Raw genomic sequence first — 21,415 nt, 5'->3', positions numbered from 1 at the left:
AAACCCCAACAACCAACCCACAAAACAATAGGTTCTTTTTCTCAAAGGCACCTTAATGCTGAAGATTTGAAGGAAGCTGCTGCCCCCTCTTGGCACTACATACAAATGCAAATACTTTGCACTAAAAACGAGGATTCCGGTCACAAATTGCAATTACTAAGTAATGTACAAGTTTGGGGGTGGAAATAGCATAACACTGAGACAGCCCAAAGTGCACTTGGCTGTTTAACCAGGCCAGTCAAGACAACCTCATTAACTTACTGAGATGTAGGGGTCATAATACATAAGAGTTGCCATGTCTTTCATTTCAAAATAAAAGTTAGTAATGCATGACCTGGATTTAAAATAACACTTGAATGAGCACAACAGATCTCAAAAAAAATTCTGCTGGCTTCCCGAATTGTCTTATAACATCCCATGTCTGTCATAAATTAGAACACCTAAACTGCCACACTCACCAAAAAGGAAGATCAAATAAAGGGGAATGTGTGCAGTAGCGCTCGATAGCTACACAGAAATCCCCATTAATTGTATATAAAATGTCAGTTCCTCAATTCCAAGCCCAGAGCTGTCACCCTCAGCAGCTGAAGTATGTTCCCATTGCAGGGTTTATATTGTAGCAGCCATTGGGAATCCCTTCTCACAAAACCATGGATAACCATGCAACTTATAAATCAAAACAAGAGGAACTGGTGCATTTGTGGACATAAGAGGACCAGCATAGGCAAGCTACAGCAACCTTCTTCCCCTACCTTTAGCTGAAGAAGAGTCAATAGCAGCAAACTCTCTACAGGTTGTTCCAGCAGGGAGTGAACACGGACACCCCATTTCTTATTTGAAGGGAACACATTCAAGGCCAGTTCAGCAGCATGATTGTTAATGCTTCCATTCCCCTAAAGAAATTGATAACAGACATAAACACTTGGACAACAGCAAATAAAATAACATTAGAAAAAATATTTTCATGCCAATCTGGTTTATTTCATTTGATAGAAGTAGTATCTGTGCAAATATTTAGACAGTTAATAGGAAAATGAAGACTTAATCAACAGGATTTACAGACATTTACAGATATATTTGAAGACTTGCAGTTTTAACAGAAAAGTTATCAGCTGTCTCCCAAGCACCCCTGACTTCCAGCACTACAGGCAATCAAAACATGTCTGTGACTGCCTGTTCTTTCACTTTACTTGTTTTACATTTTCCTAACCTTCTGATTGAGACCCAGCTATTGAAAACCAGACAGCAGAGTGCCAATGGCCTCACAACTGATGGAGGGGAAGCTGGGGAGATGGCTCAGGCTGCAGTGCTTTTGCTCTTCAAAAAGGAAATTTGAAGAAATAGAGTGCCAAAAACTCAATGATGGAATTGTGATCACTATCTCCTGTAGAAAGTTACAAAGAAAGAAAACCAGCACAACTTTAACTGGTTTTCCTGCAATCTTTTTTAGGGGTCAATAGATGGACTTCTAACATACCTCTCATGGGGGACTGGAAGAGCATACTCCTGGCAGAACCTTCAAAACATCGGCAGATCCAACACTTACCTAGGTAGAGCTGGGAAGCACAAGTCTCAGCACACAAAGCTGAAGGCTGACAAAGAGATACCAAATAATTAAACACTTTTTATAGAGCGTAGAAAATTTACACAAGTGACTTCAACTTTTCACTTTAGAAAATCCTTGAAAAATATCACTTGACCTTTTTCAACCATTTGGCTTAGCAGCATTGTCCTGCACAGAAGGAGGCATGAGGAGCAGATACCAAAGTATGTCTGAAGCAGGGGTATATCAGGTGAACACAGCTAAGGCAAGACTACTCCGAAGCATAAGAAGCAACAGCTGCCTCGCTGAGAAAAGAAAATCCAAAGAAGTTGAGTATTTATCTTTCAAAGTCATCACGTTTTCCACTTCTCAACTCCTAGGCTTCCTTCCAACTGTGAAACTTCTAAAGAATTAGAAATCACACCGTGCTGGAAAAGACACATTGGACAAGCTTGTAATATTTTTCAATTGTTGTAACATAATTTCAAGCTTGTGAAGGCTTAGTTTTAAACCAAAGTTTTAACCAAAACAGACTTCCCACACGTACTCTAAGTCAGGATGTGTTTCTCTTCTGTCACATGTGGATTTCTGGAAGAAAAATGCAGAGGACTATTCAGTGATGAAAGTCACTGGGAGCAGCCTCTGAGGTCTTTCAGTAGGGCACTGGGATACAAAGAAATTTTGAATGATCTTCCTGGACCCCAGGTGACATAAAAAAGTAATTTTCTTTCTCCTTTTTCCATTTTCATCTTCATTCATAGCTGCCTCTATTCCTCTCCTTGTTTTATGACAACTCAGGCAAGATTTCTCCGCTTTCCCTCTTCCTTCCATCTGCTGAAGTCACCCATATCCAAACCCTTCTAAAAATTTTAGAGCTAAAAAATACTTAAGAGTTCTAGCCCTCACCAATTGCCCATTATACATCTTTTCATCCAAAATGACTCAGCCTTGTCTATTGAGACAGTTCCTATGCTCACAGTTATCTACTCTCTACTTACACACTCTCAATAAGTCCTTAAGTACTACCATAATCATACTACTAACCACAGCTACCAGACCACTACTTTTCATTTGAGCTCTCTGTTCATTCATATGAACTTGATGCTTTAGGGCAAGATGATCACTCAAGTGTAGGTGAGAGATTATTTCTTTGAAAATACAATTTAGAATACAAAACAGACACTTAATCTGAACAACAAGACCTTAATATCAGGACTAAAAATTGTAACTTAAACGTGTTTCGTAACTTCAGTGGAAAACTCAGAATACACTTATTATTCATAATGCATGGGAAACAAAAAAGGCAGTATCCACAATTTTACCCAAATGACTTAATTGTTGACAGGTTTGGGTCTTTATAGCTCTTCTTAGTCAAGGGCTTCAGAATATTCATGGTATTATTATACAGCCAGACACTGCAAATATTTCTTTTTTTTTTTTTTTAACTGAAAAACATTCGGCAGAAAATGTATCTCAATGAAATTATAAACATATCCTATAACTCTATCTTTCAAAAAATGTAATTCGCTATTAACCATTGCTGGCCAAGACTGGAGTAGAGTCAAACTTACACAGTTTTGGTTTGCCCCATATTAGCTTTTAGGCCAGGTGAGAACTACATGTTTAACAGAAAAATATCACACATAAAGTTGGGTGGTTTTTATGTATAAAAAAAGAAGAAAATCAAATACAAGTCTGAATTAGGTGCAGAAATCACTGCAATGCAGAAGAGTATATTTATTTGCAGGCTAATAAAAATATATTATATTCAGCTTAACAAGATGTATACATTTTTTGCAAAATGTTCTATCTGCTACAGAAATGAGAGTAACCCATGATGTAATTAAGTTTGGACAAATACAATAAATACCTTAATTTTGTCTGATACAACTGTGGATTAAAATATATTGAGACAGATACAAACAGTCTTCACTGCCAAGAATACACTTCTACAAAGGAAATACTACATACAGCCTTTGATCAGAGTTAAATTTATTGCCATAAAGCATTTTCCTTATCTACATGCTTTTAATTAACAATGGTCCCAGATGCCAACACTGTCCACCTTTAGCTCAGAACACAATTGTCTCACTGTAAATTTTAATAGGCAAGGAATTATCTACAAAAAAAAATGCAAAATTATCTTTAGAATATTATTTTATTTTTTTAAGTAAAAATATATATGCACACACAAGTAAACAATTTTACACTTTAGAACATAAAAATGACGTCTGAACACTGACTTCCCTCAGGAATTCTTCCAAGTCTAACTCATTCAACCCCTGGGAATCAGCAGGACTGAGTCTTCCAGTTACTGACAAAGAGAAGAACACACATTTGTCTACTGAATCTGGAAATCTCAACTTGCAAAACTTTTCTCAGTTTAAATATTAATCTCTAAGCATCTCAGTATGATTACAAATAAACCAGCATGTTAAATCAGCTGGTAGGAAGTACAGAGTACATGGAGACGGACTGTAGTGTCTGAGCAAAATCCTCCCATTCAAGACTTTCTAAACAAAGATTACAAAAACTGTCGGGAAGGAAATCTGATGATAATTTATTGCTACCTGATTCATCTACTCCTAGTCACGTTCCTTTTGTTGATCTCATATATAGTCAAAAATAGACAAGGTAAGAGCAGAGAAAGGGTCCAGCAGATGAAGAAGAGAGTACAACATCATGTAAAACTGGTGGACAAGAAATGTTAAAAAATAACTCTAGAAACACTCCCCCAGTTCAAGCTAAAACTGATCAAATGCATTAAACAGAAACAGGTGTGCCAAGAAGTAAGGAAGAACAAATAAATTAAAAATTTCACTTTTCCCTCAAATAAAGGGAAATCGTACAGGCAAATTTACTGCCTTTTTAAAAAGTTACACGACTGGTTGGACAAGCCTAATTTCTAAGAACTGCAGCAAGATTCCATAAAACCGTGATTTTCAAGGACAAAATGACCACTACTTAGCTTTGAACTATCCTTCCCGACAGAGAGGACATTGAGTGTTCCAGGCTACAGACAGTTTCAGAATGCACTCTGCTTGAGTAGCTGTGGGAAGAACACAAATTTGGATGCAAAGTTCTGGCAGTGGATTCATCTGCTAACACACAGCCAACGTGTCCTCAAGTTTTTGAAGCTTCAGAAAAAGAAACATGCCTGGGGACCTGTTTCTTCTTCACACAACTTTATTTTTAAATACTAGTTTCCATTCAGTGAAAACTGTACAGCCTTGACTATTTTAAAAACCTTCAACAGTACGCTGTATGACAAAGACTATTATAAAAAATGAACCAAATAATGCTATTCCACTGAGTAAGTGGAACTGATGCGCGCACACATACACACACAAAACTATCGTGTAAATAGCGAAGTTAAGGGATTTATAAATAGCAAAATCTTTTAATAAAGTATATACATTTTTAGGCTTTTTCTATAAACATATATATATATATAGTGCTCCTAGGAGAGACAAAGTAACTGTGTTCTACATCACAATTTAGAACGTAAGATTAGTTGATGTTACTCTAAAGGCCTTTGAGATTTTTCCTTTTGTATGTACATCCTACACAGTAACACTTGCAAAGATGTCTTTTCACGTTAGTTCCTCCTTCAATGTACAGAATCCTTTCACATTACAGTTCAACAGCCTGCAGAGAAGCGGGCAGGAAACACAGCACCGCATGCTGAAATAATAAGTGCGATGACAATGCAGAGCTTGTTTGTGGAGTGTGCTGCACTTCACCAACAGATCTACAAATGGAGTATGAGAAACTGGTCAAGACACCCTCCTCAACATTGCTGTCTGCAGCCCTGTCATGGGCCTTTAGATGTACACCAATCAAAAACAATTTTAAGATACACTGCTCTCACAAAGGCAGTAACATTTTGTTTCAACAGTAAGACAATTTTAAAGTTAATATGACTGCCATAACATAACACAGATAGGGCCAGACACAGTATCATTCTGAGCACCTTCTGTAGAGTACTGTGCACTCAACTTCCACTTTTTTAAGGATTATTTTAATGTGGAATTAAAATGTTCAGTACCCATCAAAAGCACTGAGCATTTCATAAGGTAAAGCTAATAATGACCAACTCCATTAGCCGCAACCATATCCATTCAAAACCAAACACTACATTGACAATGCTCAGAAAAAAATACCAAAGGGCCCACATAATTGTGAGTAATTTTTAAACTAATTTCACCTTTACAACCCTGTAATATGGTGGTGAATTTAAATTAAAACAACAATTCCAAAAATCTCACTCATAAAATTATCATGGGCTGAAAGATCATGATTAGCAAGTAACCCACTACCTATTTGGGTTTTGGTAGTCTTTGCTCAAATAAAAGCTCTGGTCTGCCCCCCTCATCCTTCTATGGTTTAAGCATGTTTCACACCAAACTTAACATCAGTTGTCCCTTCAAAACATCAAAGGGTCAAAATGAAGCTGGCCACATATTATTCTACTTCCTTAGGGACATCAATGAGACTAAAAGTGGAGTGTATTGAGGTTAATAATTTTAGAAATCCCACACTTTGGTGGATTACTCTTTTATTATTAAAAGAAATCCATTTCACGTGCCATGTGAACTACTGTGTGTCACGCAAAAGACAGTTTTCCACATTTAGAATTGCTCACAATGAAGCCCTGAGGTAACCGCCTTTTTTCCAGGCAACAGTAATACAGTTCTCTTGACATTTAATCATCCTTTTGCAACCTACTCTAGTATATGCAACTTTAAGCAGTCAATATTGATTATCAATTGCTCCCAAAGACGGGATTTGTCCAGTTGATTTTTTTGTTTGATTGTTTTTAGGATAAAGACTCAGCAGAACGGGCTAATTTGGGTGCAGTGTCTTCTAATGAACCTTCAACTGAATTCCCCAGGTCTCCATTCTCATGTCCATCAATACTTGGCTTCTTATCAAACACTGCAAGATAAAAAGAAAGTTTATTTAAGGAAGTGAAGCAATATTCGGAAGGACAAATCAGTGATCCTTATTTCAGAAACTAGAAAGCGTGCTTAAATGACTACTCAAAGCTAACAGTTTTTTAGCAGAACATAGTATGTCAGGAAAATGGCAACTGTTTCTTTACCTCTCTAACTTAACAATTGTATCAGAAGAAGCCAACAACATTACCCGTCATGAGGTATTAACTACTCCTAGACCAGAGGCAGGAAAAGGTAGGAATAAATTTGAATTTCAACCTTTGGAAAAAAATGACCATGAAAAAAATCTATAAATTAATTCAGGTGTATCTAAGTAAACCAGGTCAAGGAGTGAGGGACCAACCAGAAGAGCTGACAGCCTATGAGTAGGTTAATTGAATTAACAGTAGATTAATTTTACAATGAATATAAAACCAGTGTTTTCCCTAAATTGGTTTGCATATTGAGAATTAAACTGCATGTAACACATTTTAGAAGGTTTACCTTGTGAAGGTTTGACATCCACATTTGCATCTTTCCTATTAGAACTTGAATTTGCACCTTCCTCCAATTCATCAAGGTATAAACGATAACGGTGTCCACTCTCATCCTCATATTCCACATTTTCATCATCCGAATCAACTTCTGGAGCAACATACACTACTTCAAATTCAATTTCACCTCTCTGAAATGCAATGAAAATTACAAATTTACTTACTACTGCACAGCTACCTAGTAGGATTACCAAGATGAGCTACATTACTAAAACAAATACATTTTACTATTATAAACACATTTGCAATTGTGTTGAGTATTTTGGACACATATCTGAATTAAGCTTTTACTAACTAAAATAGTACAGCTCTATAGCTAAGCTGTATTTTTTTTTTACAAAATTATCTGAATTTCTTAGATATATTTCAAACAGTGACTTCTAATGAGGAAGCCACCTGCTAAATTAGACAGACCTGTTAATTGTCTGAAAAAGGCAGGAAGAAGATTCTAGACCACAAAGAAACACTGTTTGGCTGGAGCTGTTCAGTCATAAAAGACTGAAGTGTATGTCACTAAAGAATTATTTCTGTGGGGCAATGTAACAAACTGATTTCCATCAGCCTAACTGAAGAATCATTAGCCAATACGTGCATTTAACTGAACCAATACTGGCCCAGCATTTTTCCTCCTTAAATTGCAAGACATAAGAGGATTAAATGTAAGGTGACACAGCCTCAGGAATCACTGCAGCTTAGCATTACACTGTGCTTAACAGTAAACATTAAAATTCAAATTCAACAGGCAGAACAAAAGAAGCACCTAAACATGCTTATGGATAACAGGTCCCAACTGACCTGTTGGGAAAGAATAGTTACAGCTTCTTTATGTTTGGCATCTCTTAGATTAACTCCATTTACTGCCAGGATAGCATCACCAACATGCAGTCCTCCACATCGATCAGCAGGTTGCCCAGGATGGATTTCAGAGATCAGTATTGGAACACCGTGCTCCTTCCCACCCTATTTAAGAAAAAAAAAGTATATTTTAATAAACTGAGATGCCCTTTAACATAAAATCAACATGCAGGTAATTGCTCCTAAAGTGCCTATTTCAACTTCTATTTTAGAAAATTAGAAATTATTCTTCAGACACAAAGAATCTTTAAGAAGAACACATGCAATGCTTCCCTTAATTCTTCTCCCCACAACAGAATGGAATATTTCAAATACGTACTCAAAGAGTCAAAGGAGGCAATTTTGAATAATAATAACACTCTAGAATCGTAACAAGCTGAAAACTTGTTAAAAAAAGCCCATCAGGCACCATATTGACTTGTAAGAAACAGTATTCATATTTAGAATAGAAGTATAACAGTCAAAATTTTTAAAATTTGTTGTAAAGAGTTGATACAGCTTTTGTTAGGTATGAGATGCCAACACAGATACTTAGAAAAAAAAGGTTATAATCACAACAGCTAAGGTCTAGTAGTCAGGTCTCAGATTGCCTCTGCTCTTCTACACACTTACCACACCTGAAATTCACCAGTGGCAAGTGTCTATACCTTAAATCTCAAAATCATAAGTTTGACATAAAGTCGCAATTATCTATTTTCTCATCTATCAAAATGTGTCTTTAAGTTCTATGACCATAGCTATGGATTTTTGTATGTTTTTTTCATATGTTCTAACAATACATTTACTGATCCACATATTTTACAGAAGTAGGACTTCGATGTCAAAGAAAATAAATGCAAATATTTACTGTGATTGAAATTCCTAAGCCTTCATGGTCTTCTTTAACTAGCAAAACTTTTCTGATTGGACCAACACCTTGACTCTTCTTTAAGGCATCAGGATCCTAGTTTGATAAAAAAACAAACATAGCACAAACATGAACGTGTGAACCAAAAACTGATGCGTTTCAGCATTTTGGTTTTTTTTAAATTATATACAGGCACTGGATGAGCTCCAGGCAGGACAACTTACAGTGCCCCATTACAGAAACAGTATGAAATCAGAAAAGATTCTCCATCACGCACCCCTGATGAGAATAATTATTTAAATTATTTCAGTGCTGAATGATGCACAACACAGAACTTAACTTCAAAAGAAGGATATCACCCACATACTAAAAATATAAATGGACTATATGAAGAAATGCCAATCACTGCTAAAATGTTACATGATGTAAATTCAACTTATAACTAACCAAATGACAGAAGAGGTAATACAGTGCCAATGAAGAGGTTGCTTGCTCAAGTTTATTTTTATTGTAATAAAAATAAACCTCACCAAAAGCCATTGAACACAAAACTAAACGCCAGACTAAATAAATCAAAATATTGATTTTTGCTTTTGTTTAGTCACTGACAGCATTATGCACACTCTTAAAATTACACATACACATATTTGTCCGCCAATATTTTGTATGCAATCAGGAACATAAGCAGTAAGATCCACCTGACCAAATAAGGTATTTAGAACAGATCAAAGTAAAGCACTTTCCTGAAAATGTTTGGGTTTATGCACTGAACACTGGGGTGATTAACAGGACATGTGCCACGTTGGGTGAGTTCTAAGATACCCACAGTGAAATGCTGTTTAAAGGTTTAGTTTTAAAAAGTAGCTTTATGAGGGGAAAAAAAACCAAACCAACAAACAATTATTTTACAGTGTCAATTTATGTGGTCTTTAAAAAGAAATTTAAATTGATTTCAGTTCAACCTAATGCTAAAAATGTTATTCTTGTTTTTTGTAAGTAAGTTAGCTACACATTCTGAAACCCAGGTTACAAAATTCTGCTGTTTAATTTATATTTATAAACACACATAGCAGAGGCTCAGTTTTCAGAAGGACTGGGTGTTCCCAAGTAAGTCAAAGGAATTGTATTATCTTTCCTGTCATCTATAGGGACACGCTATTCAGCATGGAACTGTCCCTCAGCATACAAAAGAATTATGCATTTACAAGTGACATTTGAAAGAACACAATATTAGAGTGAAAACAATCACAAAGAGGTTGAAGAACAGTTGGTACCGATAGCCACAGCAACCGTGCACCGTCGGCAATACCGCACCGACCGAGACTCTGTGACTCCCATACATAAGATGATCCGTGAACTGGAGACCCAGGGGGTGGTCAGCAAGACTCGCTCACCCTTTAATAGCCCTATATGGCCAGTGCGTAAGTCCAGCGGAGAGTGGAGGCTGACGGTGGATTACCGTGGACTCAATGAAGTCACACCACCCCTGAGTGCTGCTGTGCCGGACATGCTGGAGCTCCAGTACAAGCTGGAGTCCAAGGCAGCCAAGTGGTATGCCACCATTGACATTGCCAACGCCTTCTTCTCCATTCCTTTGGCAGCGGAATGCAGGCCACAATTTGCTTTCACTTGGAGAGGTGTGCAGTACACCTGGAATCGACTGCCTCAGGGGTGGAAACACAGTCCCAGCATTTGCCATGGACTGATCCAGACTGCACTGGAAAAGGGCGAGGCTCCAGAACATCTACAGTACATTGATGACATCATTGTATGGGGGAACACAGCGGGGGAAGTCTTCGAGAAAGGAGAGAAGATAATCCAGATCCTCCTAAGAGCTGGTTTTGCCATTAAACGAAGTAAGGTCAAGGGACCTGCTCAGGAAATTCAGTTCTTAGGAGTGAAGTGGCAAGATGGACGTCGCCTAATTCCAACGGAGGTAATTAACAAAATAGCAGCCATGTCCCCACCAACCAGCAAGAAGGAAACACAGGCTTTCCTAGGCGCTGTGGGATTTTGGAGGATGCATATCCCCGAGTACAGTCAAATTGTAAGCCCTCTCTACCTTGTGACACGGAAGAAAAATGATTTCCAGTGGGGCCCTGAACAACAACAGGCCTTTGAACAAATCAAACAGGAGATTGCCCATGCGGTAGCCCTTGGGCCAGTAAGGACAGGACAGGACGTGAAGAACGTGCTCTACACTGCAGCCGGGAAGAATGGCCCTTCTTGGAGCCTCTGGCAGAAAGTGCCTGGGGAGACCCGAGGACGACCGCTGGGATTCTGGAGTCGGGGATACAAAGGATCTGAAGCCAGCTATACACCAACTGAGAAAGAGATCCTGGCTGCTTATGAAGGACTTCGAGCTGCCTCAGAAGTGATCGGCACCGAAGCGCAGCTCCTCCTGGCACCCCGACTACCAGTGCTGGGCTGGATGTTCAAGGGGAGAGTTCCTGCTACACATCACGCCACCGATGCCACATGGAGTAAGTGGATCGCTCTGATCACACAACGAACCCGGATAGGGAATCCTAATCGCCCTGGGATTCTGGAAATTATCACCAATTGGCCCGAAGGTGAGAGTTTCGGACTATCCTCTGAAGAAGAAGAGGAGCAGGTGACACGGGCTGAGGAGGCCCCACCATATGACAAGCTACCAGCAGATGAAAGGCGATATGCGCTCTTCACGGATGGCTCCTGCCGCATTGTAGGGACAAACCGAAAATGGAAGGCAGCCGTGTGGAGTCCCACACGGCGAGTTGCAGAAGCAACCGAAGGACAAGGTGGGTCAAGTCAGTTCGCAGAGCTTAAAGCCGTTCAGTTGGCTTTGGATATAGCTGAACGAGAGAAGTGGCCAAGACTCTATATCTACACTGACTCATGGATGGTGGCCAATGCTCTGTGGGGATGGCTAGAGCGATGGAAAAAGGCCAACTGGCAGCGCCAAGGGAAACCCATCTGGGCGGCGGAGACGTGGCAGGACATCGCTGGCCGGGTAGAGAAGCTGAGTGTGAAGGTCGGTCACGTAGACGCTCACGTACGCAAGAAACGGGCTAATGAGGAGCATCGCAACAACGAGCAGGCGGACCGAGCTGCCAGGATTAAAGTCTCTCAGGTGGATCTGGATTGGCAACACAAAGGAGAATTATTTCTGGCTCGATGGGCCCATGACACCTCCGGTCACCAGGGGAGAGATGCAACATACAGATGGGCTCAGGACCGAGGGGTGGACTTAACCAAGGACATTGTCTCACAGGTCATCCATGACTGTGAGACATGTGCTGCCATCAAGCAGGCCAAGCGGGTGAAGCCTCTATGGTATGGTGGACGGTGGTCAAAGTACAGGTATGGGGAAGCCTGGCAAGTTGACTACATCACGCTCCCCAAAACCCGCCAGGGCAAGCACCACGTACTGACCATGGTAGAAGGAAGTACTGGATGGCTGGAGACATACCCCGTACCTCATGCCACTGCCCGGAATACCATCCTGGGCCTTGAAAAACAAGTCCTGTGGCGACACGGCACCCCGGAGAGAATTGAGTCTGATAATGGGACCCATTTCAAGAATGGCCTCGTAGACACCTGGGCCAGAGAGCACGGCATTGAGTGGGTGTATCATATCCCCTACCATGCACCAGCTGCTGGAAAAGTTGAACGGTGCAACGGACTGCTGAAAACCACCCTGAAGGCACTGTGTGGGGAGACTCTCAAACACTGGGAGCTGCATTTAGCAAAGGCCACCTGGTTGGTCAACATGCAAGGCTCCATTAATCGAGCTGGCCCTGCCCAATCAGAACCTTTGCATACTGTAGATGGAGATAAAGTCCCCGTGGTGCATATGAGAGGTATGTTAGGGAAGACTGTTTGGATTAGTCCCACCTCAAGCAAAGGCAAACCCATCCGAGGGATTGTTTTTGCTCAAGGACCTGGTTTCACCTGGTGGGTAATGCAAAAAGATGGGGAGACACGTTGTGTACCACAAGGGGACCTAATTTTGAGTGAGAATGGTCCGTAATGTTTCATTGTACATATGTGTATATAGTTTTAAAGAGACATAGTTTTTAAGGGGGTTAATTTGGGCATGACATGGATGGCATAGAATAAGGGGTGGATAATGTCCTGGTTAGAACGGCTGGGACCAATTCATCCCTGGATGGGTGTAACCCAAAACTGTGTATTCTATAGCCTCCATGCCATTTCCCAAAAACTGCTGTCAGTAGAGGCCTGCAAGGTGGGAAGATGTTCCTGTACCCTTTTATGGAATTCCCCGCTCTGATATCCTTATATGGAATTCCCCGCTCTGATAAGAGGGACTGAGCATCCACATGCCCTTTTATGGAATTCCCTACTCTGAGGGAGGGACTGAGCACTCCCGCCTGAACTGGAGAGTATATAACTGGGAGTTTCAGAGCCTTGGCTCTCTCTCGTGGGACCCAGAGGAAGACAGCAGACCACCGCTGCTCCCAACCAGGCTGAGACCACCACCCTCAACTGGACTGCAATCACCACTTCTGACCAGACCGCAGCAGCTCTCCCACCAGCAGGTTTTATCCCCTCTCCCTTTGCTTTGGACTCGGGGGGTGGGCCAAGGTACACCACTTTTGTTCATACCCCAGGGTGCTGGGTTTGTACATTTGGGTTTTGTGGGTTAAAACCAATTGTCTGTCTGTATACTTGTACTTGTTGCATTATTTTAATAAATTGTTATTCTGACTTATAAATCTCTCTTTTGAATTGAGTTCATTTTGCCTTGCTGGTTAACTTTTAAACTAGCACAAGATGAAATAACTTGTGTCTGTTTCCCACAAATGGTGGAAATCATGGAGGACTCTTTTCAACTTACATGACCTGGTGGTGCTTGCATTGGTCGTTTTAGATCATTCCGACCTCGACACGCTCTAATAACAGTTTTGTGACGGTGAAGGTGTATTTCTGCTTCAAGCTGATTCCACAGCTTGTCATGAGCAGGTCCTTTCATATCTCGGCCCAGTAACTGAATCTGCTGGACCCTACAGAGTGACAAAGAGAGTAAAACAAGATGCTGTATTACAACCAAAAAAATCAAAGCGTTGTACGACTCATACACTTCACGTGGCTACAGCACATAGTCGCGTGGCAACTACTGCAAGAACTGTGGGGATTTTATTTCTACCTTTTGTTCAATTAACTGGAAATATGAGACTTTTCTTACTTAGTCTTAACTTTGAACCTTCCTCTGGGGATGCAAAGGAAGAAAACAAAGAACATCTCATGCTAAGGGACGCAGATTGACTTCACATACCTTCCAGCTAGCTCCTTATCTAAATACTTGGCTGCTAGTCTTGCTCCATAAACCTCAGCCTGAAGCACTGCTATGTGTCTACGAAGGGCTTCATTCTCCTTCCTCAGCAACTTCACCTCAGCTTCCAGCTGAGCTTCCTTCACTTTTTCTTTCTTGTTAGCTTCAAGTTCTCTCTCCTTTACAACAGCAAAAAGAGAAAAAAAAAAAGGAAAAATATGTTGAAAAGCCTTTATCCATGTTAATAATGAAAGAGCACTTACTGTTTCTGCATACACAAACTGAAATTATTCTCCTGCGTACAAGACATGCATGCAGTAAAAAAAAAAAAGAAAGCATGGACTCTGGCACTACAGCTAGTGGTTTGCATACTATCCTATAAAAAAGGTGGCAAAATTTAAGTAGACTAAACATCATCCTTACTTTTTACTGTCTTGCAAACAGAAGATTCAAAGGTAAAGAATACTATTTTTAAAATTAAAGGGTATCTATAAAGCCACTTCATATTTCAATTTGACCACATTCTTTAACTATTTGATGATGATGATGATTATTATTACATCAAGGAAACATTTAATAAGGCCATGTGTCCTTAAATGACAACTATTTTCATACAAACAACTGGGAAATGTCCAGCCAGAGACATTTCCAAATTAGAGTCTGAAGACCACATAAATAATGCCAGAGATTCTACACATGAAGATGCCCACCCTGACAAACTTAAAGGAAAATTAGTGCAAAATAGTTTTGTTAAAAAAACCCAAACAAACTAAACAAAAACAAAACCCAAACTAAAACCACACTTTAAGCCCCGCCCTCTGAAAAAGGAATTATGGAAACATAAATTAGTCCCACAGTGCTCCATCCCAAATGTACAGAAATGGCATAGTTATTACCTTTTCTGATACCTAGGGCACTGGAGCAAAAGGAATTAGTATGCTCAGATTGCTAATCTACAAAATCTACTTTAAGGAGAGCACGTTTGATTACTTGTGTCTTCATACCTTGCTCTGAATCCCTTTCACAAGGAGGGGAAACCCCCCCACCGCAAATAGGAAACAGGAAAATGGAAGAGACACAGGGTCTAATACTGTTTCCTTTAAAAAATGGCTGACAACTCAAACAGCAATAAAAACTAATTTCACCATAATGCATTTTTGAAGACATTTAGAGTACCCAAAAAAACTGTTCTCTGTGCTTGTATCAATTACATTGTTAAGCAAATAAAACCAGGAAGTGCTACTAAAGAAGCAACAGGACAGATACAAAATTTTACAGAACTGGCAAGACAAATCTGTTATCAAATTGTGAATACGATATTCACTGTTCCAAGCCTGGATATAAACCACTAATATAGTCAATATTACCACATTTGAGAAATTATGCAAGGTTGGTCCTCCCAGAGAGTTATTTTCACAATAGATATATGTAAGCATTTATAGCTATTTGCCAGAAAGTCAACTCTGAATTTGATGGACTCTACTATCTCCCTCAGCTGTTAAATACTTGTATCAGGTTAGACAGATGAACAGAGAACACCTATGTACATGTTAGTCTAGCATAGTGCTCAGTAGGAGCAGCACAAAGACTGCTTGAAACCTGCATTTCACTTCCTGTCATTCCCATATGCACATTAGAAAATATGTCACACAAAGCCACTTATGGTCTCTCTGGTCTTTGAGTTGGGGCTTGTCTTGTGAGAATGACTCTCTTCAGCAAATCTCTTTCTGAACTGCAGGATCACTCCCAAGTCAAGAATTTTCACTAATCTACCTTTCAAGAATAGGAGTTCTGAAGATTATACCAATTCTTTCTACTATTATTTTGGTCTTGGGCTTTAATTCACAGCTACTGCCAGCAGCCAAAGGGCAATTACAAGAATTCAAGAGTGCCACCATGCTGTGTTGCCTCTGCCACACACCTTGGCAGTGAGAAGGGTCACAGTTCAGATATAACACCTGTTTTACAGTAGCTGCAAAGTCCATATACAGGTACAGTGTCCCTGTTTGCTATGTACGTATTGCCAATATTGCACCAAGGAGTTCTAAACAGGATAGGCTCTCTGTTCGTACACATACTGACTTTTGGAACATCTTTTATTTGACAAATATAAGAAGACAAAGACTAGAATTTAAGACAGACGTATTCCAACCTGTCTCAGAAAATTTAATTTTTGAAGCAATCCAAGATATTTGATAACACTACCAAATTTCATGCAGCAAATTTTACTGTATTTATACAAAGTATTCAGCTTACACACTCTCATCAGGACTGAAATTTTCCATTGATTTTCTCTGAATTTGGTTTGTCATTTAAATCAAATTCAAACAGAAAGCCAAATGTTACATTTCTAAGTAGAATCACTCTTAGTCATGCATTTTAAATGTTAGACCTAAAATACAAGCAACAATACAATCCCATAGAAGTATTTTCTTCCTATTTTCCCAATTACTATGACTACTGTTCTATGACTGAGGTGGAAATGGCTTCACATCCAGAAGCCATTCTTTTCTGGACTGTCTCCAAATGATCACCACATGAATTAAAAAAAAAAATCAAAAAATCAAAAGGTTTGCAATACAGAATCTCTGATGATGTACTGAAAGAACACATCTTGTTTTGAATGTCAGGAGATGTGACAAAAGTCCCAAAAATGTTTCAAGAAATCAAATAAGTTAGATAATAGTTTCATGTTTTCTAGTGTTGATAGTACGGCACAGGTTCTGAAAACAGAAAACATATTTTCTATTGGCAATATAAAAAAAAACTAAACCAAAAATGCAACTGCAAGGTTGAAGATCAAAGCTTACAGTTACCAGCTATCCCATGGCTTTTCAAAAAGCAAATACTGAGTAATGATAATAAAGTATATAAGATAATAAAAGTGGAAACACTGTTTAAAAACCTTTCAAGTCTATCACTGTGAACAACCAAAAGATAAAAATCACCTTTGCTTCACTTTGTCTTCTTATCTATGTGTTTATATGCTTTTGGCTGTTACACAAGCCAGTACATCATACTAAATCAGGCCCATAAAAAGAACAGAGAAAAGGGGAAAAAAAAGGAAAAGTTGACAGGATTTTTTTTCCATACAACATGCAAAATACTTCAGATTACACTCATAGATGTGTACAGCGTTTATGCTTTAGAAATTGTATAACACATTAACCTTTTTTTGAGATACTGCCAGGACAATCTTTCACAATGTCAAGCTTCCAGATATCACCTCAAATTAGCTGTAGCAATAATAAATAAAACACATACAGACTTGGGAAAGAGGGTACCACATCTACAAAAGAAATTTAAAATGCAAAGGAAATTCTTTACACAGCATCTTGCCAACTGTTAGGAAGAAAGAACAAGCCAGATCTGTTTTGCCAGTTTCTGAGGCCAACAAACATATAAGTTGTTGCACAAAACAAAAGCACTGCTTAAACATAAAGAAAAATTGGCAATCAGCATACTTACCATTTCATCCACAGAAAGGACAGACTTAAGACAGAAGAAAAGAGTTCCATAATTAGAGAAAAAGGCAACAGAAACTTCAAGAAAATGCAACAACATAAGTTATTTACTCCAAAAGACATTCACCAGCAGACTGTATATTTTATTAGAAGGCATAAAGAACAAGCACACTGATACAATTGTATTTAGCAACAATTTTGGTATTTTGCAGTAGAAGTTATTAAAAGCTTAGCCTTATTGTAGCATTAAAACCAATATCTCCTAAAATACCAAGTATCTCTATATAGAATAGTGAGGTAATGCAATATACATGAAGGTTTCACAAAAAACCATTCTGCACTATAACATCTGTTATGCAGATAACGCACTTTTTCCTTTCAGAAGGAACAACAAAATATGTGTTACAAGAGGGACACAAAGGACAGCAAGAAGTATCAGAAAAGGTATATCAACTGCAAAACTCAAAAAAATTCAACTAGGCAACTGCATATTTTTACAAAGAAAGTATTACTGTGATTGGAATGAGATTCACCACTCCTAAAAATGGATTCAGCCTAGACTACATAATGTTATCAACTGCTTATCAATCTAAACATTTTGAAATGTTCTAGTTCACCACTAGGTACAATTTTATATATTACAGAGTATACATTTATGCTAAGAGTCTACATACAAAAGAAGAGTGTCTGTCTCTCAAAGAAAGCAGGAAGTCAACTAGTACAGAACTTTATTTTCCCATTACATATTCTGTTGACACAGTCCTTCTTTGCACTCAGAGGCTTTCTGACTGCCAGAAGGTCAGTACAACAGTTTTTATTTACCCAAATATCACAATTCCCATTTTATTCTCATTTCAGCAGCCTCAGTTTTGCTTGTTCTAGCTTCACAGATCTTTACAGCTTGCTTTATCTTGAAGAGTTTAAAGTTGAGCTTCTGTCCATAACTATGAATTCCCTAAAGGCAAAGTAAAGCAAACTCCAAAGACCAGTTCTGATATTTATAAAAAGGAAAAACTAAGGGAAATTAAGGAGAGAATATCAGTCTAAGCTGTTAACAAAATTCAACTTCAGCACAGATAAAATCTGAAACAATGTAGAGTAAAATGTATTTATTGTCACCTGCGGGAAGAAGACTGCGGTCAAATAGCATGGAGATTTAATATATCTTTAGAAATTGTTTATAACAAGGTAAAGAAAAACAAAAAGGTTAAAAGTATTACTCTCCATGTCACTCAGAAGTTAAGTCTAACTAATAAAATTTACTCACAGTGCTGTGTTGACTTAAAAACTTTGCTACATGTAAACCTGTAGCCTAATAAGAATAATAATAATGGCCAGTCTTCGCGAACGAAGATTTTGGGAAAGGTCTTTTACCTTTCCAGCCTGCGCAATGGATTTTTTAGGTGAGACACAGCATGCGCTGAACTGAGCCCACCCTTTAATCCTAAGGTTCATCTGCCGGGGCCAAGCGAGCTTGGACAACGGCAGTGAGGTCCTCAGGACGTAGGTTTGTTTAGAGTGACCTTCTCATAGATGGATGGCCTCACAGGGCTGACGAGCTCCATCTGCCCGGGGGACTGGGATTCGAACCTGGGTCACAGCGGTGAGAGTCCCGCATGCTAACCACTAGGCCACCAGGGGTCCCGTAAACCTGTAGCCTAACACTTACAAAAGGCTGCTGATATTTAACTAATGCTTATTTACAAAACCATAAGAATTATTAACAGCTCTAAATAAATTTCATCATACTTCAGCTATAAATCAGTACAGAATAAATTATGTACAGACAATCCAGAAAATGTTATTCTTATACTGAATATACAAGAGTGTAGTCCTAAGAAGATTCAATTACAGCTTTTGGATCTGAAACAGAAGAATTTGGGTTACTGCTGTTATTCAGTGATTAGCCTAGACATCCTTTAAGCCTTATAGTCTATTACTCTGTTTTACTGTACATTAATTAACAGGACAAAATAGCAGAAGTATCTAATATTCCACATATACTGTGACTAGGTATTTGCAACTCAACTGTGAAGCAATTTTAGAAACAGTGAGAGATAGACTTGGATTTATGCCAACAGTTAGAAAACATATCTCTACAACACTACATTACTTTTCTAATGTAGACTTTACTAAGACTAAAAGTCTTAGTGTTAGAGCCTGAATTTGTGCTGCGGCTAGTAACAAGGCAGACCAGGCTCTGGCTACCAGTCAATGCCAACTAATTGCACAGATTAATTATTGTTAACTTTTGGTGGACTTCGCAAAAGGACCAAGTTTCTAAAAAACATATCGTACAGAATTATCAGTGGTTTACTGAGTTCTTTTACAACAGTCTGCTGCATGTAGTAACTGCACCATCCATACATCCACAGCACTCTTAAAGAGAAAGAATGACCACAGAGAGAGGACTGTGATGCCATCTCTCTTTCTGTATGGCAAACCAATCCCATTCTTACTCTTATCAGAGTGTTATTACAGTAAAAACAGTTAACTTATCTCACTTTAGACTTTTGCAAAATCTGTGAAAATTTGGTTGTGTCTGTTTATTGGAAACTATTATCTTTTGCAACTTCAGTCTCCAGAAAAGCTCTATAAATCACCAAAATATTTTCTTATTTTACTTTAAGAAACCACTATGTAAAAACAACTTCTTAAATTTTAATTCTTTATTCTGACATTATTTATGTTGGTTTTAATGGTTGCTAACAACCAACCACAAATATTACTTAAAAAAGAAAAAGTTAACATTTTCAACATGAAAATCTTTAATCAGCTTATTAACACCTTCCAGTGAAAAAATTCAGTCAGAAGAGGGAAAATAATAATATAATCCTAGATTTAAGTCACCACACTCACCAGTTTTGCCTTAATAGCCCCAGAATCAACATTCTGACCAGTCTTGGCATGTAGCTGAAGCTGAACAGCATGGAGTTGCAAAAGCTGATCATGCACTTCCTTTTCCAACACTGCTTTCTCCGCCTGCGTTTCTGTCAGTTCAGACTTCAGATCAACTAACTGTGCCTGTGAAGATATAATCCATCATAGTAATGAGCAATGACTAAACAGAGTCACCAGAACTATGATACATAACACATCATTTGTTGGTACATACATGTTATACATGGTGTATACAGCTAAGAGCACACGCTGTCATACATTCCTCTGCAGCCCAACCTAAGCACTGTATCATTTGCAGAATTTTCTCCCCAACTGCCACAAAATTAATTTACCCACAAAAGCAGCATCAAATGGCCATACTGCCAAAAGCAACAACAGCTGAGTTCTTCCTCATGCAGACAATGGCATGTGATGCTGATGTCCACTCCAAAACAGGGAAATGGCATTAAACCTATGTAAGGTGTACAACCATACCAATGTAAACACAATTTTAAACTGTAAAATTATTAAATCTTAATGAAAAATATTGATCAAAGCAAAATGACATTTATTTATGCAATGCTGAAATCAAATAATCTTATTTACAATTGGTCTATTATCAACAGCTTAACTGAAACAGCAAATTAGGTGGGTAAACCAGAAGCCACAAATTAGCATGCCCCTAGAATGGACATGTAGAAAACAAAAAATAGTTAGTAACTCTTGAAAAAGTGGTTTTGACACATTTTAAAACCAGTTTTCATGTAGGGTTTATATCTGGAATAAAAGAACAAGTTTACCAAATTGCTTTTATCCTTAAGTTCAAGTAGCATTTTATAAGACAAGATACATATATATAAGATTTAAAGCTACTACTTGCAAAAAAAACCACCCCAGAATATGATTTCAGGGGATTTTTAGCTAAATTCCCAGAGCATATTTTTGCTTCCAAAAAATTTGGAACTGAAGAGCAAAAAGGAAAAGCCACTAGATCTAAAAAAAAGCCCTCTCATATTAAAGCAGGGTATTATAACAACATTATACTAATGTTCAAATTCAC

General features: G+C 38.5%; 1 protein-coding gene across 3 annotated transcripts in view; it reads right to left on the bottom strand.

Moving 5' to 3' along the window:
- Window positions 1–3,256: 3,256 nt before the first annotated feature.
- The window catches only part of GOPC (golgi associated PDZ and coiled-coil motif containing), a 30,540-nt gene continuing 12,381 nt past the window's right edge, over window positions 3,257–21,415 (bottom strand). The window contains exons 2-9 of one of the 3 annotated variants that reach the window (XM_027692559.1): window positions 20,335–20,499; window positions 17,480–17,503; window positions 14,015–14,190; window positions 13,577–13,742; window positions 8,737–8,832; window positions 7,830–7,994; window positions 6,985–7,165; window positions 3,257–6,481 (exon numbers count right to left, since the gene is read on the bottom strand). In XM_027692559.1, coding sequence (XP_027548360.1) covers window positions 6,363–6,481; window positions 6,985–7,165; window positions 7,830–7,994; window positions 8,737–8,832; window positions 13,577–13,742; window positions 14,015–14,190; window positions 17,480–17,503; window positions 20,335–20,499 — 1,092 coding nt within the window. In that variant the 3' untranslated portion in view covers window positions 3,257–6,362. The remainder of the gene's footprint in view (window positions 6,482–6,984; window positions 7,166–7,829; window positions 7,995–8,736; window positions 8,833–13,576; window positions 13,743–14,014; window positions 14,191–17,479; window positions 17,504–20,334; window positions 20,500–21,415) is intronic. The other 2 variants (XM_027692577.1, XM_027692566.1) reach the window with 2 other exon arrangements.

This window comes from Neopelma chrysocephalum, unplaced genomic scaffold (genome assembly GCF_003984885.1).
Source record: "Neopelma chrysocephalum unplaced genomic scaffold, ASM398488v2 Primary Assembly neopelma1_23, whole genome shotgun sequence".
Lineage (NCBI taxonomy): Eukaryota > Metazoa > Chordata > Aves > Passeriformes > Pipridae > Neopelma > Neopelma chrysocephalum.
This window is presented reverse-complemented; position numbering and strand designations above follow the sequence as displayed.